Raw genomic sequence first — 20,721 nt, forward strand, 5'->3', positions numbered from 1 at the left:
ATACACTACGTTGGCTTCAGTACTGCGCCGATCTACTACGCTGACCACGACAGCGCCCCGATAATATACTGCGTTGACACAGCAAAGTTACGCAAACCTACTACGTCAACTGCACCAGAGCTACCCTCGTGCCGAAGCACGGAGCTGTGGTCGTGACCAGAGCTACTTGTGGAGCGTCCCTTGAAGTTGTCGGTTCTACCATTCGGACAGGTCGCTTCACAGGAGTGAGTCGTGGCCTCAAGTGGTGAATGTGTCGGTTATACCACCAAACACCGCTTGAGACCTCGTGAGCAACGGCACCACCGCAGTGATGTGCCCCGCGAGCAGGTGACATTCTCCAGCCAAACTACCACGCTGGTCACAATCGCAAACATACTACGTTGGCCATACCATTACGCCAATCCACTACCCCGGCCACAATCGCACACACACTACGTCGGCCACAGCATTACGCCAGCCACTACGCTGACCGCGACCGCGCCACGCTAACATACTACGTGGACCACATCACTCCGCAAACATACGACGTTGGCCACAGCATTGCGGCAACCCACTACGCTGACCGCAAGCGCCAACATACGACGCGGGCCACAACAGCGCTACGCAAGCACATTACGTTGGTCACCGCACCACGCTGGGCACAACAGCACTACGCACACATACTACGGTGACCACAGCAGAGTCACGCAAATACACGACGTCAACCACACTAGGGTTGCGTACATACACGCCAACGCAAGGCGCCACCGAAACACGTTTTACACGCACTCAGGCAACGACCAGCCGGGCGTCCTAACGGGACGTTCCTAACGGGACACGCACGCCGACGCAGGGCACACACACAAGCAACGACCTTCGGAGCGTCATAACGGGACACGAGTACCGTTGGCCCACCACGCAGTATAGAGCAAGCATACAGTGAAACGAAAACAACAAATATTTCTTCTTTTGATTACGTAAAATTTTTCATTTTAATTATAGTGTACATACAAATATAGAATTAGAGAAATAAAGTGAATTTATATGAAAACGATTGGCACGGTGTCCCAAATTTACAAATCTATTGTAAGCGAACCTTGGACACGGTGAGTATAGCCCTAGCACTTATTGAAGAAGCGCCGGGACGGAAAAAGCTTCGTTACAAGTCTCAAAAAATTTTGTTTTTTTTTTATTTTTTTCCCTTGTGTTTCATTTATTTTTTTCCCTTGTGCTTCATTTATTTTAAAAGAGAATTTAATTGTATCCCACACAAGCGTTCAAAGAAAATGTGAACAAGTCACCCTATGCATTTACATTAAAATTGTTTTTGTTATAAAATCATAACGGTTTAATCTACAGCCATGAAATTTTGACAGATGATGCAAATGATGTTGAACTATCGATTTCGATAACAAAAGAAAAATCGATTATGGTGTGGGATACATTATTTTGGCAGTAATGGCTTCAATTATCTTATAACTTTAAACGAGCAGTTCTTGTATCCCACTCAACATTTAGGTGATTCAATTTTGAATTTCCCTACATATCAATACAATTTGATTACTCTTTCTGACTAAATAATGAGTTATCATACAATTGAACAAAAGAAATAATCAAATATGAATACTTTTGATGATGAAAAACTAAAAAGCATTTTTCGATCACTTTTTGGAATCATTTTTGAAGTCATTTAATGACTAAATTTTAATATTTCATAAAAACCAACAAAAAGAATAATCAAATATGTTTACCTTTGATGACCAAAAACTGAATATAGTTTTTCAATCACATCTTGGAATTATATTTGAATCAAATGTGTTTACTTTAGGTGATCAAAAATTTATAATCATTTTTCATTCAACTTTCTGAATCTTTTATGAATATATTTGTTGACTGAATAATGAAGTTTATACTTGTTGAAATTTTACTTTTCATTAAAAATTTTATTTTTTTCACATACACATATTTTCTCATGACGCTAAGAAAAAATATATAAAAATTTTATTATTTATGCAAAAGATATTCTTCAAGACAAAAATAATGTAATGCTACTCGTGAACGAAGATTTCCCCAACCATTTCTCCCCTTCAGCTTCCCAGAAAATACATAATGATTGGACAATACATAGGTTGTGAACTATTTGAACCCCAGGTAAGTGAAACTATCTTGACGTACCTGGATACGGCTTCAACATCCCGTATCGTATCCGTATTTTAAGATGCAGACGATAATGCTGATGTTGGATGTTGTAGTCGCAGGTGTATATCGGTCAAGTTTGTTTGCGAGTTAGCTGTGGTTCGAATAGCTCACTTTCGCATGCTTTCTTCCCCTTATGAAATAAGATTATTATGTAGTATCATATTTTGAATGAGATATGAAGAATAAATGCATTATAATGGCATTCAAGAATGATTCAAAAATCTCAACCAAAACGATTGAAATATGTTCGCGAATATGATTAGAAAATGACTGTGAAAAGCAGTCAAATATTACTCTAAAACTATTAAAAGCTCAATTTAACAATGATATAAAATATGAATAAAAAGCGTTTCGAAATAGGAATCATAAATGATTATTCAAGAATAATCACATTCATGGTACATTTTTCTCCCGACGATACGTTAATTTTCGAACAGAAAATGCTTTTAAATTTGAAAGTTTTTAATCATCTTGGGGTATGATATTTAAATATTTTTTGATCAAAATTTTCAAAAAATGCTGGCTGGGATATTTGTATAGCCGAACGATCTCGGGAACGGCTCAACCGATTTAAATGAAATTTGGCACAGAGATATTGTATCACCTTCTAAGACTTTCTTTCTAGGTGTTGCCACTCAGAATGTTTCACAAAGTTGCCACCTATTCGAAATTAAAAAAAAATTGCATGAGTTATGCCGATATGGGTATCAAACAAAAGGCATTACACTCCGCATTACAATACGGGCTTTTTTGAGTATGGTTGCCATTTAGGGTTGCCACCTATTCGAAATTTAAAAAAATTGCATGATATGACGATATGGGTATCAAACGAAATGTATTTCACTCCGCATTACAATAGGGAAGCTTTTGAGTAGGGTTGCCACCTATTCGAAATTAAAAAATGGCATGTGATATGCCGATATAGGTATCAAACGAAAGGTATTTCACTCCGCATTACAATAGGGAAATTTTTGAGCAGGGTTGCCATTTAGGGTTGCCACCCATTCGAAATTAAAGAAATTGCATGAGATATGCCGATATGGGTATCACACGAAAGGTATTTCACTCCGCATTACAATAGGGAAAATTTTGAGTATGGTTGCCATTTAGGGTAGCCACCTATTCGAAATTAAAAAAAAATTGCATGAGATATGTCGATATGGGTATCAAACGAAAGGTATTTCACTCCGCATTACAATAGGGAAATTTTTGAGTAGGGTTGCCATTTAGGGTGGGGGTAGTTAGACGAAATAGTACTCTACTTACTCATATTCTATTAAAGCTTGACACATGATTCGACTTAATTTTCATAATTTCACACGCGCTAATAAAATTGAAATGCAATGTCAAGGCACCGTGCCAAATTCTAGCAAAATATATTGAAATGCATATTTGTGGCAAATATGAAATGAATAATTGCAATTTCTCACAGATTGCTATTAGAAAGATTTCTCACCATAGCAAAAAGATATCTCACCATGGTAATTTGCTACACTGGAGGCATGTTCAATTTGAAAATGACATCTAACCATTTAACTACTTACCAACAGATGGCGCTTAGGGAAGTAAGTTGACATTTACTTAAACTAACTGATAGTTGCCATTCGTGAAATTTACAAGTTTTTGGAATGTAATAAAATTGTTAGACTTTCATAGTGTATAACTAAAAAAATGTTTGAAATTAATAATTCGGCGCATGAAGAGACTCGACCTAAAAAACTTAGGTCTCGATTTCACTAATTATCATAACAATCCCTTATACTATAGGCTGGAATTACCCATTTCAAATTTTTCGTTCCAGTTCATTTTGCGTTTAGTGTTTGATATGTTTTTGAATCTATATTTAAGGAAATCAAATATTGGTAAGTAAAAGCATATAATATATGTATGTACATATAAAAAAAGTTGAGTTTGATTAATGGTGACATGTAGAACAAAGTATGTTATGCGGCATACTCGAAGATTGTCGAGCAAAGCTCGGTCGCCCAGGTATATTTAGTTTAATCATTTCAATAAATCAATAATCAAGACAATAACTCATAAACATATACATAAGTATGTAAACACTAGTTTAACATGGTTGGACCAAAGAGATAAGGGTTTTAGAGGCGTTTTATTTCCATATTGCAATTATAAAGATGGTTGGTGTCATGTGGGAACACGTTTCAAACGGGACATACGTTAGGTATGCCGGGGTTGATTCTGGACAAGTAAGAGTACAGTATCCAGATCGACTCAACTGGGAGTTCCGGGTATTTGTCTTTAAGAACGGGGTTCACCGGGCAATCCTTTTTTGTGGATGGCTCTGAGGACTTTTTAATTCTCCTTTTCTTCAGGATTTCTTCATAGTCTTTACGGAGATGACTTCTTAAGTTCCTGGCGGGTCTCTTCAATGAGATGGCTGTTGTTTTGCCCATGTTTCTGTGTATTCGGCAGAAACTGTTTCTTCGGCATTTCATTTCTCTCCTTTATGGGGAGTATTCTCTTCTATTTTTCATATTTTTAAAAGGCAACTTCTTTAAATTGATTGGCAAAAAAAGATTTGTATTGAATTTGTTGCATTTGTTTTGTACAACACTTTAGAGAAGACAATATAAATGTAATAGGTATATCCAAAAAATTTAATAACAACAAGTATAAGTTACATTAGGAATTGTTATTCATCTAATATTCGAACACTAGTTATAATACTACATCGAGCAAGAGCTCCGCTGATGGTGACCTTGCGGTTTGTTGTTGTAGCTGGCTGATTTCGTTTTTAGGTTTCCTTCCCCTTTTTCTTGATACTTTATCGGTTTTATCAACTTTACGTTGACGTGGCTTCCTAATGGCTACCGGTGCAAGGTTTTCAGCTCCCTGAACGCTATGGAATATAAATATATGTATATAGTCATAATTTATTAGCGTTAGTTAGGTGTTGGGCAAAACAAAAGCAACTAACTCGATTCTCAAATCAATGGCTGTATGCCTTTCAATATGAATAAAAATACCGAATTATGATTACTCACTGAACACTTCATAATCATCTCTTGTTGTTGTTGTTATATTAACGATAAACACACTCCCGGAAGGTTGTGGTGAGTGTTATCGAATGTTGATGGTCCTTTTCCGGACATAGATCCGGTACGTTCTGGTAATCCGGATCATCTCGGAAACGATTAATATGACCACATTAAACCTTTTAGGCCACCTAACTCTCCTCCCTCAACCCCTAGTTCCATGAGGAACCGCCCTCAGAACCGCCACGGGTTGACTTCTTATGTCACCAGAACATTATCTACATAATGAGGCGAAAATACTCGCCATTAGGGAGATACATGAAATGCTAACCGATCTGTTCCTGTTGAATACCCAGAAACCTGGGCATTCCAACAGACATCTGATTGATGAGTCATCTCCGTAAGCATTATGAGGAAATACGGCACCTGAGAACACAGCCGTATGAAGCTAAAAGACACAAGCAGGTCCTCAGTGAACTCCACAAACAGGCGTCGGACATCTATGCCAGGAATTGCCCGGTGAATCCTGTACTCAAAGAACAATAACCAAAACTAGCAGAAGAGGAACGCACTTTCCCTAGGGAAACGCAAGTCACTCTAGCTCAACTTCGATCTGGATACTGTAACAGGTTAAACTCCTACCTATCCAGAATCAACCCCGACATACAAATATACATACTGCTACAACAACAACAACATACAAAACATATGTTCTGCTTGTAATGTGTCTCCACATGACACCAACCATTTCTTTAACTATATTGTGGAACCAACGCCGCTAACACCCCTCTCATTATGGTCCACCCCTGTTGAAACAGCAAGTTTCCTTGGACTCCCGTAAGAGGATATTGATGACAATTTGTGATCGGTCGCACATATTGGATGGGGCGAAGCACTGCTACAACAACAACAACGGGAAATTGGGGTCGCCAGAGCTTCGCCTGCTAATTATGTTTATGATATTTAAATAAATATGTTATGATTCATACTTGTAACAGGATTCCCCTCGCGTAGGTGATGTTGACAATTGGGTTGCGGAAGCTCTGAAGCTATAAAGCTTTGTGTTGCGTTCATCAACCCCTTGAATCAATTTATACTAATCTCTTATGACGCTTCGAAAGACATAGCTCTTATGATTATTGTCGGTAGCGCAGAAGCATTGAGGGGAAAGGTGTACAAAATTTGATCTTGTTAAATATATCGACTCAACGAAGTAGTTCCATGCAAGTAATAATAATAATAAACCCAACAGATTAATACCCTGCAAAGTCTGTATCTGATGAAGTAAGCATAGAAATCATATTTGATATCAAAATGAGCCCGCTTTTTTTTCTTAAGCAAAGAAATTAATTTCAACCTAATCTAACCATTTTTTTGTTGGAACTGTTGCTTTTGTTTTAAACAACGCGCTAGGGGGGAAACAACAAAGGCATTTCCACTCACACTGACTTTAAAACGACCAACTTAGGTATGTTCTTTGCATAAGCCGTTCCGCCTGCTGCATCCGATGCAGCTAATTCCTTTGGATGTTTGTTCCTTTTGTGTGCGCGCAAATTGGAGGCATTAGCAAATGTTTTCACACAATAAGCGCATGAATATAGTTTAAGGCCAGTGTGCAGTATGAGATGATTTTTTAGCTCTTTTGAACGTTTAAATGATCGCTCACAATAATCACATTTATGTTGTCTAACATCAGAATGCACCAATAAGTGGTTATTCAATGTAGTTCGAGTCTTTAATTGTAGACCACATTCGGGACAAATGTGCTTAGTTGGGCTATGAATATTCATGTGTTTCTGGAATTATTCGTAATATAGAAAATTTTTTTTGTATCCAATTAAGGATTAGTACTAGCCACTTAAGTATGTAGGGTGTGTTCGAGTTGCAGTTGTTGCAGCAGTGTTACTTTTTATGACACAGAGCAGCACATCCTTCGGCAAAGTTTGAGTAGTTATAACAAGGTCGCGTATTCCTTGAATGAAATGTTGACAATATATTGATCATCACTGGCAAATCAAGCACAACATACAAGTTTTTACTGCGGTTGGGTATAAGTTCGGAGCTCTACAATACCGGGGCTCTCCGCTCCACTCCGTCTGAAGCACTCAACACACTGTTATACCTCCCACCTCTTGACCTGGTGGCGAAGGAAATAGCGGTCACCGCCGCTCTACGCATAAAGGAGGCAGGTCTCTGGTCAAATGGATCTATTGGACACGCAACAATCCTGGGCACGAACGCAACAATCCTACGCACTGACTACTGCACGCCAAAGAACGTCTTCGTTAAAAACTATAGTATAAATATACCATCGCGTCAAGACCGAAATACCAGACAACATACGGTACCGGGTACCATCAACATATTCACGGATGGTTCTAAGCTTGACGGGAAGGTGGGAGCATGCCTCGGGTGTTTATTTTCTCAGACAGCCAGGTCGTCGACAACGCAAGGTCGGTCACTGAATGCCGCAGATCTCTTAACGAGATGGCTCAACACTTCAGTATCAGCCTTATATGGGTACCTGGGCACAGGGATATTGAAGGCAACTGCAGAGCATACGAGCTGGCCAGAAGGGGCACCACCGACCATATCCTCCCGGGAAATGATTCGGTAGGTATACCCATGGCCACTTTCAGGCTTCGTGTGAACACAAGCACTATAAGAGTTGCAAGTGGTATATGGTCAGCCATATCGTGTGAGACATCCAGGCTAACCTGGCCCTCATGTGACAAGGGCGCACAAGAGCGCTTCTGATTTTAAACAAATCAGTTCTGTTGTCCCTGATAAGGGTTCTAACAGGGCAATGTTTAATAGGCACGCATGGTGCTAGAATGGGGGTAACGACCTTCGACTATTGTCGCAGCTGTAGATGTACAGAAGACGAGGAGTGTTCAGCACCTTCTCTGTCATTGTCCAGCGCTTACTAGGCGTAAGTTGGCCATCCTTGGTAAACCTTTTCTACATGACTTGCTGAGGTCTCTAGCTATGAAGTCAAGGCTCTAGCAAAATATATATATTCGAAGTGGTTTGACCCACTTTAGGCAGGGTAGGGGTCCTCTTTGAGACCGTATAGGGTATTACAATTGGCCCATTGGTGGCCTAAGTAGTGAGCTGTTACCATAGTGTCCAGCTCAGCCCTCGCAACCTAAGCTAACCTTGGGTATAAGCAACACACTATAAATGAGGTAGGACTGTAGCAATACAACAACTGTAATTATCGAACACACCTACATCTACATTTCAAAGGAGCTGAAGCTAGATTCAGAAGGTATGAATTTTGAAATTTGCACTTTTTCTTCAAAGAAAATTGTTCATTTCAAAACTAACACTTAATATAGCGCCTGGTTCCGGCACCTCAGTCGATATTAAAGGTAAAGACAACGACCAAGCATCGATTTTTAGAACAAACCGAAACCCGTCCAACAATAAATAAACAGAGTTTATACTTAAGAACAATTTACATAGAATGCTTTGTAGCTTCAAAGCGAAAAAAGTGGCAATGTGTTCGTTCCATTGTTACATTATGGCGCTGTCAAAGCGAAACAATGCGTTATATTTATTTTCGACCTTAGACGTTCTCTCAAAATTTACACAGCAAAAATAACTGTTCAAAATAGCGCAAACGCACATATTTCTTATATTACCTTCAGGCGCTCGTCACTTTTAAAGCATTTCTTACATATTTCACATTCAAATGTCGCAGTATCGGTGTGGATTAACATGTGTTTTATAAGTTCGCTCTTGGTGCGGACTCCTGTACCACATTCTTCACAAATAACAGGACGCTCATGCATATGAACGAATCTAATATGTTGATCTACAGCACTTTTTGTGGACAATTTTTGTTCGCAACATGGACAAGGATATTTTTTCCGTACTTTTATTGGCATATGTTTTTGGTAGCGATGATATTTCAACTTATTCTTTGTATTAAATGATATGGCGCATTCAGAGCAGGTATATCTTGATTCAACAGCAGTTTTTGCATGTTCACGCTCCATATGTGAACGATAATAGCCGAATATCTTGAACACTTTCGAGCACTCAATGCAACTGTATGGTTCTTCATCCATTTTCTCATCGGCAGCATCATTTGCTCGTTCTTGATTGTGTGTTATATTTTTCTTTTGTTTTGTTTTATTACTAACGGGCTGCTGATTTTCTTGATTGAAATTTGTTATTTCAGTTTCTGTATTAGTTTTATCATTTATTTTAACTGAACACGGATCGCTCATTTCATTTCCACCATCTTCATTATTAAATGTGATATCGCTAAAAGAATCTTCAAGCATTTCAAAATCACAAACATCTTCATCTGTCATCAGCGGTTTAAAATCATTAAAATTTTCTACTTTTATTTCGACTGCAGTACAAGGCTCATCTAACATATCAATAAAAGTTTCTTCCTCGTCCAGATCATCTATTTCAGGTTTTTCTTCATCTAGATGCATTTCTTTTGGATAATTATACATAAAGACATGCGGCTCATCATTTTCCAGTACACCATATTTTACACGAAATTCTCGAATATCTGATGCTGGATTGTCATTTAGATGTTGAAGTGCAAAATACATTTGTTGAACCCTTATAACACGTTTGTTGAAATTTATTAAATGTGTCATCAAAAAAAGACAGTCTGTACAAATTTGCATTGGAAGCTTCTCTCCATGTTTCATCTACAATAAAAAAAAAAATTTGTTAAGTAGACTCTTTGCATCAGTGGTTTAGACAAACGTAGTACATTCCCAACACTGCCGGTTCTATGTACTGGAGTAACTTGGGAACGGGCATTTCCATTAAATTTGTTACATTTTTTAACAAATGTAGTATATCATTGTATTAAGGAGGTTTTGATAGGACAACACAGCCGGTTCTATGTACTGGAGTAACTTGGGAACGGGCATTTCCATTAAATTTGTTAAATTTTTTAACAAATGTAGTATATCATTGTATTAAGGAGGTTTTGATAGGACTTGTCGGCGCAGTATACCCAACCCAATTGTTTACTTAACATACCCCGAAGGAGGAAGTTGGATGACCTAGATGTTGTTGTTGTTGTTGTAGCAATGCTCGCCCCACCTAATAGCCGCGATCGATCACAAATTGTCATCAATATCCTCTAACGGGAGTCCAAGGAAACTTGCCGTTTCAACAGGGGTGGACCATAAGGAAAGGGGTGTTAGAGGCGTTGGTTCCACATTACAATTAAAGAGATGGTTGGTGTCATGTGGGGACACATTGCAAGCAGGGCATACATTTTGTATGTCGGGGTTGATTCTGGATATGTAAGAGTTTAACCTGATACAGTATCCAGAACGAAGTTGAGCAAGAGTGACACGCGTTTCCCTGGGGAGTATGCGTTCCTCTACTGCGAGTTCTGGATATTTTTCTTCAAGTACTGGATTCACCGGGCAATTCCCGACATAAAGGTCCGACGCCTGTCTATGGAGTTCACCAAGGACCTGCTTGTGTTTTTCCGCTTCATACGGCTGGGTTCTCAGGTGCCGTATTTCCTCAAAATGCTTACGGAGATGACTCCTTAGGCCCCTAGGCGGTGCTGGTTCGTCAATCAGATGTCTGTTGGGATGCCCAGGTTTCTGGGTATTCAACAGAAACTGTTTGGTCAGCATCTCATTTCTCTCCCTGATGGGGAGTATTCTCGCCTCATTATGCAGATGGTGTTCTGGGGACATAAGAAGACAGCCCGTGGCGATTCTGAGAGCAGTATTTTGGCAGGCCTGTAGTTTCTTCCAGTGGGTGGTTTTTAGGCTTGGCGACCATATGGGTGACGCGTAGCACGTAATGGCTGGCTAATTGCTTTGTATGTGGGCAAGAGCGTTTCTTTATCTTTTCCCCAGGTACTGCCAGCAAGGGATTTGAGGATTTTATTACGGCTCTGAATTCTTGGAACAATTGCGGTTGCGTGCGCACCAAAATGTAGATCCTGATCAAACGTCACACCCAAGATTTTGGGGTGTAGGACAGTCGGTAGCGTAGTGCCATCGACGTGGATGTTCAATATGGTCGACATTTGGGGCGTCCATGTTGTAAATAAGGTTGCGGAAGATTTAGTCGGTGACAATGCCAGGTTTCGCGAGGCGAAAAAACTGGAGAGATCAGGAAGATAGCCGTTTATTTTATTGCATAGCTCATCGATCTCTGGGCCTGGGCCTGTGGCCATTATTGTGCAGTCATCAGCGTAGGAAACGATTGTGACTCCTTCCGGTGGTGAAGGTAGCTTAGATATGTAGAAATTAAACAAAAGCGGGGATAGGACACCACCCTGTGGCACCCTTGTTTAATTCTCCTTTGTTTTGATGTTTCGTTTCTGAATTGCACCGATGCCTGCCGACCACCCAGATAATTTGCGGTCCACCTTTTAAGACATGGGGGAAGGGTAGACCCTTCCAGGTCTTGCAGTAACGAGCCATGGTTGACCGTATCAAAAGCTTTTGATAGGTCTAACGCTACGAGTACTGTTCTATGGTGGGGATATTGATTCAAACCGCAATTTATCTGGGTGCTAATGACATTTAGCGCGGAGGTAGTGCTATGGAGTTTTCTGAAGCCATGCTGATGAGGGGCTAGCTGCAAATGTGCTTGGAAATAAGGGAGCAAAATGGCTTCAAGCGTCTTTGCCACTGGCGATAGGAGAGATATCGGACGATATGACTCACCTACGTTAGCTGGTTTCCCAGGCTTTAGTAGCGGGACCACCTTGGCCATTTTCCATTTCTCGGGTATGACAAAGGTGGAAAGAGACAGGTTGAAGACATGCGCTAAATATTTGAAACCCTCTTTCCCCAGGTTTTTAAGCATCGGCATGGCTATGCCGTCTGGGCCCACTGCTTTGGATGGTTTAGCGCGACCAATGGCGTCCTCAACCTCTCTAGCGGTGATGGTAATTGGTGACGCGCTGAGTTTGTGTTTATGTGCGTGTCTACTGGCTCTCCGTCTATCTTTGTCGACCGTAGGATGCATTATATATTGTCGGCAGAAAGCGCTCGCGCATTTTTTCGCATCCGACAGCACCTTATCGCCAAAGGCGATGGAAACTTTGTTGTTGTTGTTGTAGCAATGCTCGCCCACCTAATAGCCGCGACCGATCACAAATTGTCATCAATATCCTCTAACGGGAGTCCAAGGAAACTTGCCGTTTCAACAGGGGTGGACCATAAGGAAAGGGGTGTTAGAGGCGTTGGTTCCACATTACAATTAAAGAGATGGTTGGTGTCATGTGGGGACACATTGCAAGCAGGGCATACATTTTGTATGTCGGGGTTGATTCTGGATAGGTAAGAGTTTAACCTGTTACAGTATCCAGAACGAAGTTGAGCAAGAGTGACACGCGTTTCCCTGGGGAGTATGCGTTCCTCTTCTGCGAGTTCTGGATATTTTTCTTCAAGTACTGGATTCACCGGGCAATTCCCGACATAAAGGTCCGACGCCTGTCTATGGAGTTCACCAAGGACCTGCTTGTGTTTTTCCGCTTCATACGGCTGGGTTCTCAGGTGCCGTATTTCCTCAAAATGCTTACGGAGATGACTCCTTAGGCCCCTAGGCGGTGCTGGTTCGTCAATCAGATGTCTGTTGGGATGCCCAGGTTTCTGGGTATTCAACAGAAACTGTTTGGTCAGCATCTCATTTCTCTCCCTGATGGGAAGTATTCTCGCCTCATTATGCAGATGGTGTTCTGGGGACATAAGAAGACAGCCCGTGGCGATTCTGAGAGCAGTATTTTGGCAGGCCTGTAGTTTCTTCCAGTGGGTGGTTTTTAGGCTTGGCGACCATATGGGTGACGCGTAGCACGTAATCGGCTGGCTAATTGCTTTGTATGTGGTTAAGAGCGTTTCTTTATCTTTTCCCCAGGTACTGCCAGCAAGGGATTTGAGGATTTTATTACGGTTCTGAATTCTTGGAACAATTGCGGTTGCGTGCGCACCAAAATGTAGATCCTGATCAAACGTCACACCCAAGATTTTGGGGTGTAGGACAGTCGGTAGCGTAGTGCCATCGACGTGGATGTTCAATATGGTCGACATTTGGGGCGTCCATGTTGTAAATAAGGTCGCGGAAGATTTATGGAAACTTTGTCTTTGTGCTTAGTCGGATTGGATAGGGACTTTCCGGTGGACCAAAGTTTACCTACACCGGTAGAGAGGTTACAACCTCTTAGGTGCTCTTCCCATTTCGCCCGCTTGTGTTCGTCCACAAGCAATCTGATGCGTTGGTTTATATCCCTTATTTGGGGGTCGCCTGGATCAAGCTGTCTTATAAGGTCGCGTTCCCTCGCTAAGCTCGCGGCCTCCGCCGGGAAGTGGGGCCGGATTTCGGGAATTCTCCCGGCGGGAATGAAATGTGCCGAGGCGGATTCAATGACCTTACGGAAGGCACGCTCCCCTTGGCGGGCATCAGTCGGGATAGGGAGGGCAGCAAAGCTGCTGTCTGTTGCGGATTTATATTCTTCCCACTTTCCTTTTTTGAAGTTTATGAAAGTGCGTTTTTCGGTGACGATGAAGTCGGCGGTACGCTCGAACAAAATAAGTATGGGCAGGTGGTCGGATGCCAATGTTACCATCGGCTGCCAGTTGACGCAGTTTACGAGTTCTGCGCTCACGATTGAGATATCTGGCGAGCTATGACAGCTTCCTATCATACGTGTGGGGGCGTCTCCGTTTATTGTGCAGAACGTCGTTTCGTCTATTTGATCCGCCAACATCTCACCCCTACTGTCCGCCCGCAAGTTTGAATGCCATAGGTCGTGATGGGCATTGAAATCGCCTAAGATAATGCGATTGTTGCCAGTGAGTAAGGCCTCGATATTAGGGCGGTATCCACTGGGACAACAGGTGACAGGAGGGATGTAGATGTTGATGATTTCTAGATTTGCATCGCCTGACCGGACAGATAGGCCTTGACGTTCTAAGACATTGTCCCTGCGGTCGATGCCAGGATCAAATATATGATATTGCACAGAGTGGTGTATAATAAACGCGAGGCCGCCTCCATTTCCGCACTCGCGGTCTTTCCTGTGGACAGTATAACCAGAGCAGGTCTGCAATGCAGATCTTGCTGTGAGTTTAGTCTCTTGAATCGCAGCAATGCGGATGTTGTGCCGCTTCATGAAATCGACTATCTCCGTAATCATCCCAGTTAGTCCATTACAGTTGAACTGCAGAATTCTGAAGTGCATGAGGGGTGACGCCGTCACTCTAGGGGTAAGTGACGGGTGACTACGCCTAGGTTGTGGAAGGCCAGGACGCAATTGCTGTTGTGGCCTTGGGACTGGGCGCCCTTGGGCAAGCATTGGGGTACCCGGATGATTTGGGTTTGCGACCTGGCAACATGGCGCGATGAAACCCGTCGAGGGGTTGCCGTCGCGGAGACCAGAACATCTAGGAAAGTGGCACCACCCAAGGCAGGAGCTGCATTGAGCGGATGTCGCAAACCTATATATTCTGTGCTGGCAGACGGTGCAAACGGAGGCAGGGACTAAGAGTCTGCTTCCCTGACCTGCACGATTGCTGCCAGAAAAGAGGGGGGAGAAGAAGACGGGGGCAGGGGCTGATGCTCAGCATTGCTACCAGCTCTACTACGAAGGTAGTAGTAGTGAGTGGTATCAGCTGTTTGAGTTGTTGGCGCCGTGGGGCGCGAGCAGCAGCGGGTACTTGTTGTGGCTTGCTGAGCAGCGAAGCTGCTGGAAGGTGGTGGGGATACGCTTAGGCGTAGACTACGGGACGCCCTTGGGCGTGAGCAGCAAGGAGCCACAAAAGATTTATAAAAGTTACGTGGACGTCGGGTTTTGGGATCAAGCCCAGAACAACCTGTCCGATGCAACCATCCCTTGCACGAGACACACTGAACAGAGTATGACCGTCCTAAAAAGATTCTTTTCTGGCAAATGCAGCAAAACCATTTCTCAGGACCGGGGTCAGGAGACGGACCCGGATTGGGTTCGATACCTTCCCGGAGTAAGAGAATATGTAGCAGTCCTGCTGCAAGGAGCTGCTGGGAGGATGACAATTTGTGGGAGGGACGAAACAAATTAAATGGGGTCACACTGAAATGACAGTCCTTGGTCGGGAAAAATCCCGAGTCGCTCCGGTACATAGAACCGACTGCCTTGGGAAGCACCTAGATGGTTCAGCGTGGTAATATCAAAGCGTTCCCAAGGGCTAGTACTATACTTTAAGCGGTTTTAAGCTCCATGCCAATATCTGGCATAGGACCGCCGAACATAGATAAAACTTTAACGTTTCTATTAGACCAACCGCTTAACATTAGGGGAACTCATAAAACCTTATAAATGCCTTATAACGTGTGTAAACGTAGAAAATTTCACGAAACCGCTAAACTTGTCCTTCAAGACAAACTTTTTCAAAATTCCCATACGGCCTGTTGATGTGTGCCAAAGTTGAGCATGTTAGCTTCCACAACTTAAAGGCACCAAAATCTAATATCATTCGTCTTTCTGAAACTCTTTCAATTTTTCCACACCAGCTCTTAGACTAAAGTTTCACCCAGTGCAAAATTTGACAAACAGTTTGTATGAAAAAAATTATCTAGCTTTATCACTATTTTTAACAAGTGTCCCCATACACATTTTTATAGGCTGTTCACTACTTATTGCATGTGTATCTAGCTGCCATAAGTCTGGGTTTTAACTCAATAAAAAAAATGTTTATACTAAGAAAATGAACTGAAATAAGCCACTTCGAAAATCATTTTAGTGGCCAACCAAGACGAATTCAGTGTAAATTCGCCTTGGTGATGAACGTTATTATTGTTATCTCAATATAATCAGAATACAGTTAGCCTTATACGTTTGTTGTTGTTGTAGCAATAAGGACACTCCCCGAAGGCCTTGGGGAGTGTTATCAATGGTGTTGGTCCTTTGCCTGATGCAGATCCGGTACGTTCCGGTACCAAGCCTGACCATCTCGGGGACGATTTGTTATGACCACATGCGACCTTCTAGACCAAAAGATATTAACAAGAAACCGAAAAATTACCGAACATTCCGAAAGCAGAGGTGGGATCCATAGTATTTTAGCGGTCCATTATTTTCGTGGGATCAAAATTCAAGCTGTGCAAAGTCCCTTTGTACAAAATTTGTAACCTGTGTACAACAAAATTACAACAACCACATGAAAGTTGCCAACGCAACTGTAAATATCCCCATGGAGTTTAAATTTTTCTTTTCAGCCTTCAGATTAATATTTTTGAGTTTCCTCTATATCCTCTATGTTGAGGGGATTTTGCCGGATATAGATCCGGTAACCATTGAGGTTTAACCCGACCATCTCGGGAACGGTTTAATACGACCGGGATTCAAGGGTTGATATTGGCAATACAAAGCTTTCGCAACCCAATTGTCAACATCACCTACGAGAGGGAATCCTTATATAAATATGAATGTATCACAAACATTTTAAGCAGGCGAGGCTCTGGCGACTCCAAATTCCTCATGGCACTAAGGGGTGGGGCGTTATGGCCTAGAAGGTTTAATGTGGCCATATTAATCGTTCCCGAGATGGTCGGGCTAGTACCTTTACGGTGCTTTGTTACCGAAACGTGCCGGATCTGCATCCGGCAAAGGACCATCAACATCGATAACACTCCTCAAAACCGTTGGGGAGTGTCTTTATCGTTAAAGACAACAACAACATGACCATATTGAACCTTCTAGGCCTTTCCGCTCCTAACCCCTAATTCCATAAGGAACTCAGACCCCTTTCAATTTGGTATTTTAGTCGCTTCCAACTACAGGCATACCTGCCGCGGGTGTATTCTAAGCCCCCTATCCCGCTGGGGGATCCTAAAATCTCTTCGGAGATCGCGCTTTGCATTTTTATTTCGTAATAGTGCAGTTTACGGTACCCATCGAAATTTGGGCCAAAATTTTCGAATGAGGTATCAAAAGACGCGTATTCACGTCTAGATCAAGAATCCGAAAGCGGAAGTTAACTTTTTTTACCCGTTCAAAAGATACTAACGATGATGCACAAATTTTTTTGTGGGTACAACACAACAACAACCACATGAAAATCGCCAACCTCAACTGCAAAAATCTCCGGATATAGATAAAATTTTTCTTTTCCGCCATCGGATTATTGTTCTCGAGATTAATACGCGTCTTTTGATACCTCACTCGAAAATCTTGGCCCAACTTTAGGGTGGGTACCGTAAACTGCACTAATACCTTTTATTTTTTAGTTAAAGTCAAAAATGCATGACTTATCTTGACGTGTTATTTGGTTTTTATTTATTAATGCTACATACCTGGACATCAAAATGTTTGCCAATCGCCAACGAGATCTGCGCACCATTATATTCTGTTGCACATTTTATGGCCGTGTTTTCGTCTTTATGGAATATATTTATGTTATTTGCATCACACTTTGCACAGAGACGACACCAACGCTGCCAATTCTCCGTTTTATCTTTGGTGATGTGACATTCTTCCTCTATTACAGCATGCATTTTATGTTCGCACAAATTAGTATCGAAGATGTTAATTTTTTTCAAGTTTTCTTGCATTAAATTTAGGGATGTAAGCGCTACATCGACATATCGCGGACGCCATCAGCTGATTCGATTTTTTTCATTGCCATGGCGCAACCATACAAGGTGGCAGCATGGTGACTAACCTACAAACAAATAAAAGTTCCATGTATGTATGTATGTATTTATCATGGTTCAATTATGTACAGGTTGGCTCATCTCATCAGCTGATTTTATTTATGTCATTGCATGGTCGAAGGGATTGTCAAAAGAGATGGCAAACTCAAAATGAAACCAACACATTGGCAACATTTTAATTACACATACAAAAACTGCTAAGTTTTATGTTTCCATTCCATACCATTCGCACCAACACCAATACACAGATTTTGACAATTTGAACAGACATATTTTGTTGCTTTACAGATGAGCCAACCTGTACATAATTGAACCATGGTATTTATTTGAAAATTTGTTCCCAGCACAACAATTTTGACAAATTATTTAACAGTGCTAGTCATGAATAGCATGAGCTATAAAAAATTTAACATTTATAATAATAAATTAGATTAATCAAATTAAGTTAAATATAACGGATAATAGTGAAATATTTATGTATGTAAATGTAAATCTTAAAACTAAATAAAAGTAATTAATAAATATTAAAAGACAGCAGTAGTGATGATAACCTATGGCTGGTTATAGATCAAATAGTATTTAACAAATGAAGAAAGAAGACACAGAGAAAGGAAAATGGCTTAGAAATGAATATTTTAACAACATCAATTTGAGATCCAGTTTAAGAGTCGTTAAAAAATGATGTTAGCTCTTTTTTTAAGTGCAGAGCATTACTTAAGAGTCGAAGACTTGTAGGTAGGGAGTTCCAAAGACGTATTGCAGTAACAAAGAATTGGGGCTCAGAGGTTAGCGTGCGGTATCTAATGTGCTTAAGAAGAAGCACCGATCTTTATGATTGCAGAAAAATAAGCTTACGATATAGATAGTCTGGTTCCTTCGTGTGTATCAACTTATGGAGGAAGGACAGTGTTTTGACTTTTAAAAGATTTTCGAAAGAAATGTTTAGCAACCTTTCAGCATGTTGTGATACGTGGTCAATTCTTTTCAACCCATAAACATATCTAGCAATGTTGTTGTAAACAACATTTAGTTTGTTCTTGCACAGATAGTCACAATTTGAGTAAATCACACAACCATGGAGTGGCGTAGGTATTAAGTACGCTTTAGCGAGAAGTGCAAAGGCGTGAAATACTGTGTTAACCATAGTGTACGAAACATTCCATACACTTCTCCAACCGTTCTAAAAATATGGTCTTTCCATGTCAATGTTTTGTTAAAAATTACACCTAAGTTTTTTCGCCGTATCTACGTATTCTATAACGGAATTGTCGAACACTACATTCTCTAAATCATTAGTGGGAAAAGACCTTCTATGAATAACAATACATTTTGACTTATTCGGGTTCATACATAAGCCATTCATAGCAGCCCATGAAAATATTTGATTCAAATCGTGGTTTAAGTTACTTATGCACAAGCTAGTTTGATCACGAGGACAACATGTAAACAACTGCACATCATCAGCGTAGATATGAACATTACAATACTTAAGGACATCGGGTAAGTCATTGATGTACAGAACAAATAACAGAGGACCCAGGATAGAGCCTTGAGGGACGCCTCTTAAGACATGTAGGAAGTCAGACTTTTCACCATCTATACATACTGCTTGAGTCCTATCGCCAAGATATGATCTTATAAGGACAACTGCATGACCAGAGAAGTTAAATAGGTTTTCCAGCTTCCTACAGAGCAGAGTGTGGTCTACAGAATCGAAAGCTTTGGAGTGGTCAAGAAGTGTTAAGGAAGCAATGTAACTTTCATCCACTCGCTCACGAATTTCGTCTGTCACAGATAATAGTGCCGTTGTACAGCTCCGTTTTGACCTGAAACCGGACTGACTGTCTGACAGGAGCTTGTATTCAGGTACATATGATACGATTTGCCCATATAGAATACGTTCAACGACCTTAGAGAGGAAAGGGAGTATGGCTATTGGTCGATACTCATTATTTTGTTTACGGATTGGAATAACTTTTGCAGCTTTCCAGTATATTGGGAAGACACCGGTCGTCAAAATTGAGTTCATCAAGTAAGTAATGTGGGGAAGGATTTTTGGAAGAATGACTTTTAAAAACTTTGAACATATAACATCAAGCCCCATTGCGTTAGACTTCACAGAAAGTATGGCTTGGACAACATCACAATTATCGACACAAACAAAATCGAAAGGGCTAGTGTCAACATTAACACGCGCGGAGTAGTTATCAATACACACATTGTCGGCTGAGTTTGGTGGTCTTACAAAGGTATTATTTATTTCGTTGATGTCGACATCAGGGGAATGAGACAGGTCACATTTGGGCTTACCAATTCCTATTTGTTTGATTTTGTTCCACTTTTCTTTTGTATCCAAAGCAGAACTAAACTTATACTTAAAATAATTTGCCTTGGCCAGCGCTATGGCTTTGTTTGCAGTAAGCCGAGCTGTTTTGAAGCAACTATGCGCTTCCACTGTTTTGTACCTTTTCCACCGTGAGTAGGCTTGGTTACGAAGGTGGATAAGGTGTTTTAATGTAGCATTGAACTAAGGGCTATTCTTGTATTTAGGTGTTTTTATTCTTAGTGGAACGTGATCATCGAATAACTTATTTATGTTATCCTGCAGAAACTTTGTCTGGTCATCAACCGATGTCAACGTACGAATCAAGCTCCATTCAACCGACTCAACGGACTCAGAAAGAGAATAATAATCTATATTTCTGTAATCGCGATACGCGAACGAACTTGGTCTACATGATGTTTGGAAGTTGTAGTTTATGAATATCAGGTCGTGTTTTGAGAAGCAGGAGGCGGATAGTTGCGTGTAGTGAATCATTTTATGAAGATCATTGACAAAAAATAAATCTAATAGAGAAGAGTTAGTATTTGTGAAATGTGTTGGTATAGCACAGTTTGT

At 41.1% G+C, this 20,721-nt stretch overlaps 2 protein-coding genes across 2 annotated transcripts in view; one reads left to right on the forward strand and one right to left on the reverse strand.

The window, feature by feature from the left end:
- Positions 1-17,767, reverse strand: part of LOC137241492 (zinc finger protein 208-like) — a 184,129-nt gene extending 166,362 nt beyond the window's left edge. Inside the window, exons 1-2 of the mRNA XM_067769097.1 lie at positions 17,463-17,767; positions 8,825-9,856 (exon numbers count right to left, since the gene is read on the reverse strand). Coding sequence (XP_067625198.1) covers positions 8,825-9,856; positions 17,463-17,720 — 1,290 coding nt within the window. The 5' untranslated portion in view covers positions 17,721-17,767. The remainder of the gene's footprint in view (positions 1-8,824; positions 9,857-17,462) is intronic.
- Positions 1-20,721, forward strand: part of LOC137239567 (zinc finger protein weckle-like) — a 185,253-nt gene that overhangs the window by 101,925 nt on the left and 62,607 nt on the right. The gene's annotated exons all lie outside the window — the stretch shown is intronic.

This window comes from Eurosta solidaginis, chromosome 2 (genome assembly GCF_040869045.1).
Source record: "Eurosta solidaginis isolate ZX-2024a chromosome 2, ASM4086904v1, whole genome shotgun sequence".
Classification (NCBI taxonomy): domain Eukaryota; kingdom Metazoa; phylum Arthropoda; class Insecta; order Diptera; family Tephritidae; genus Eurosta; species Eurosta solidaginis.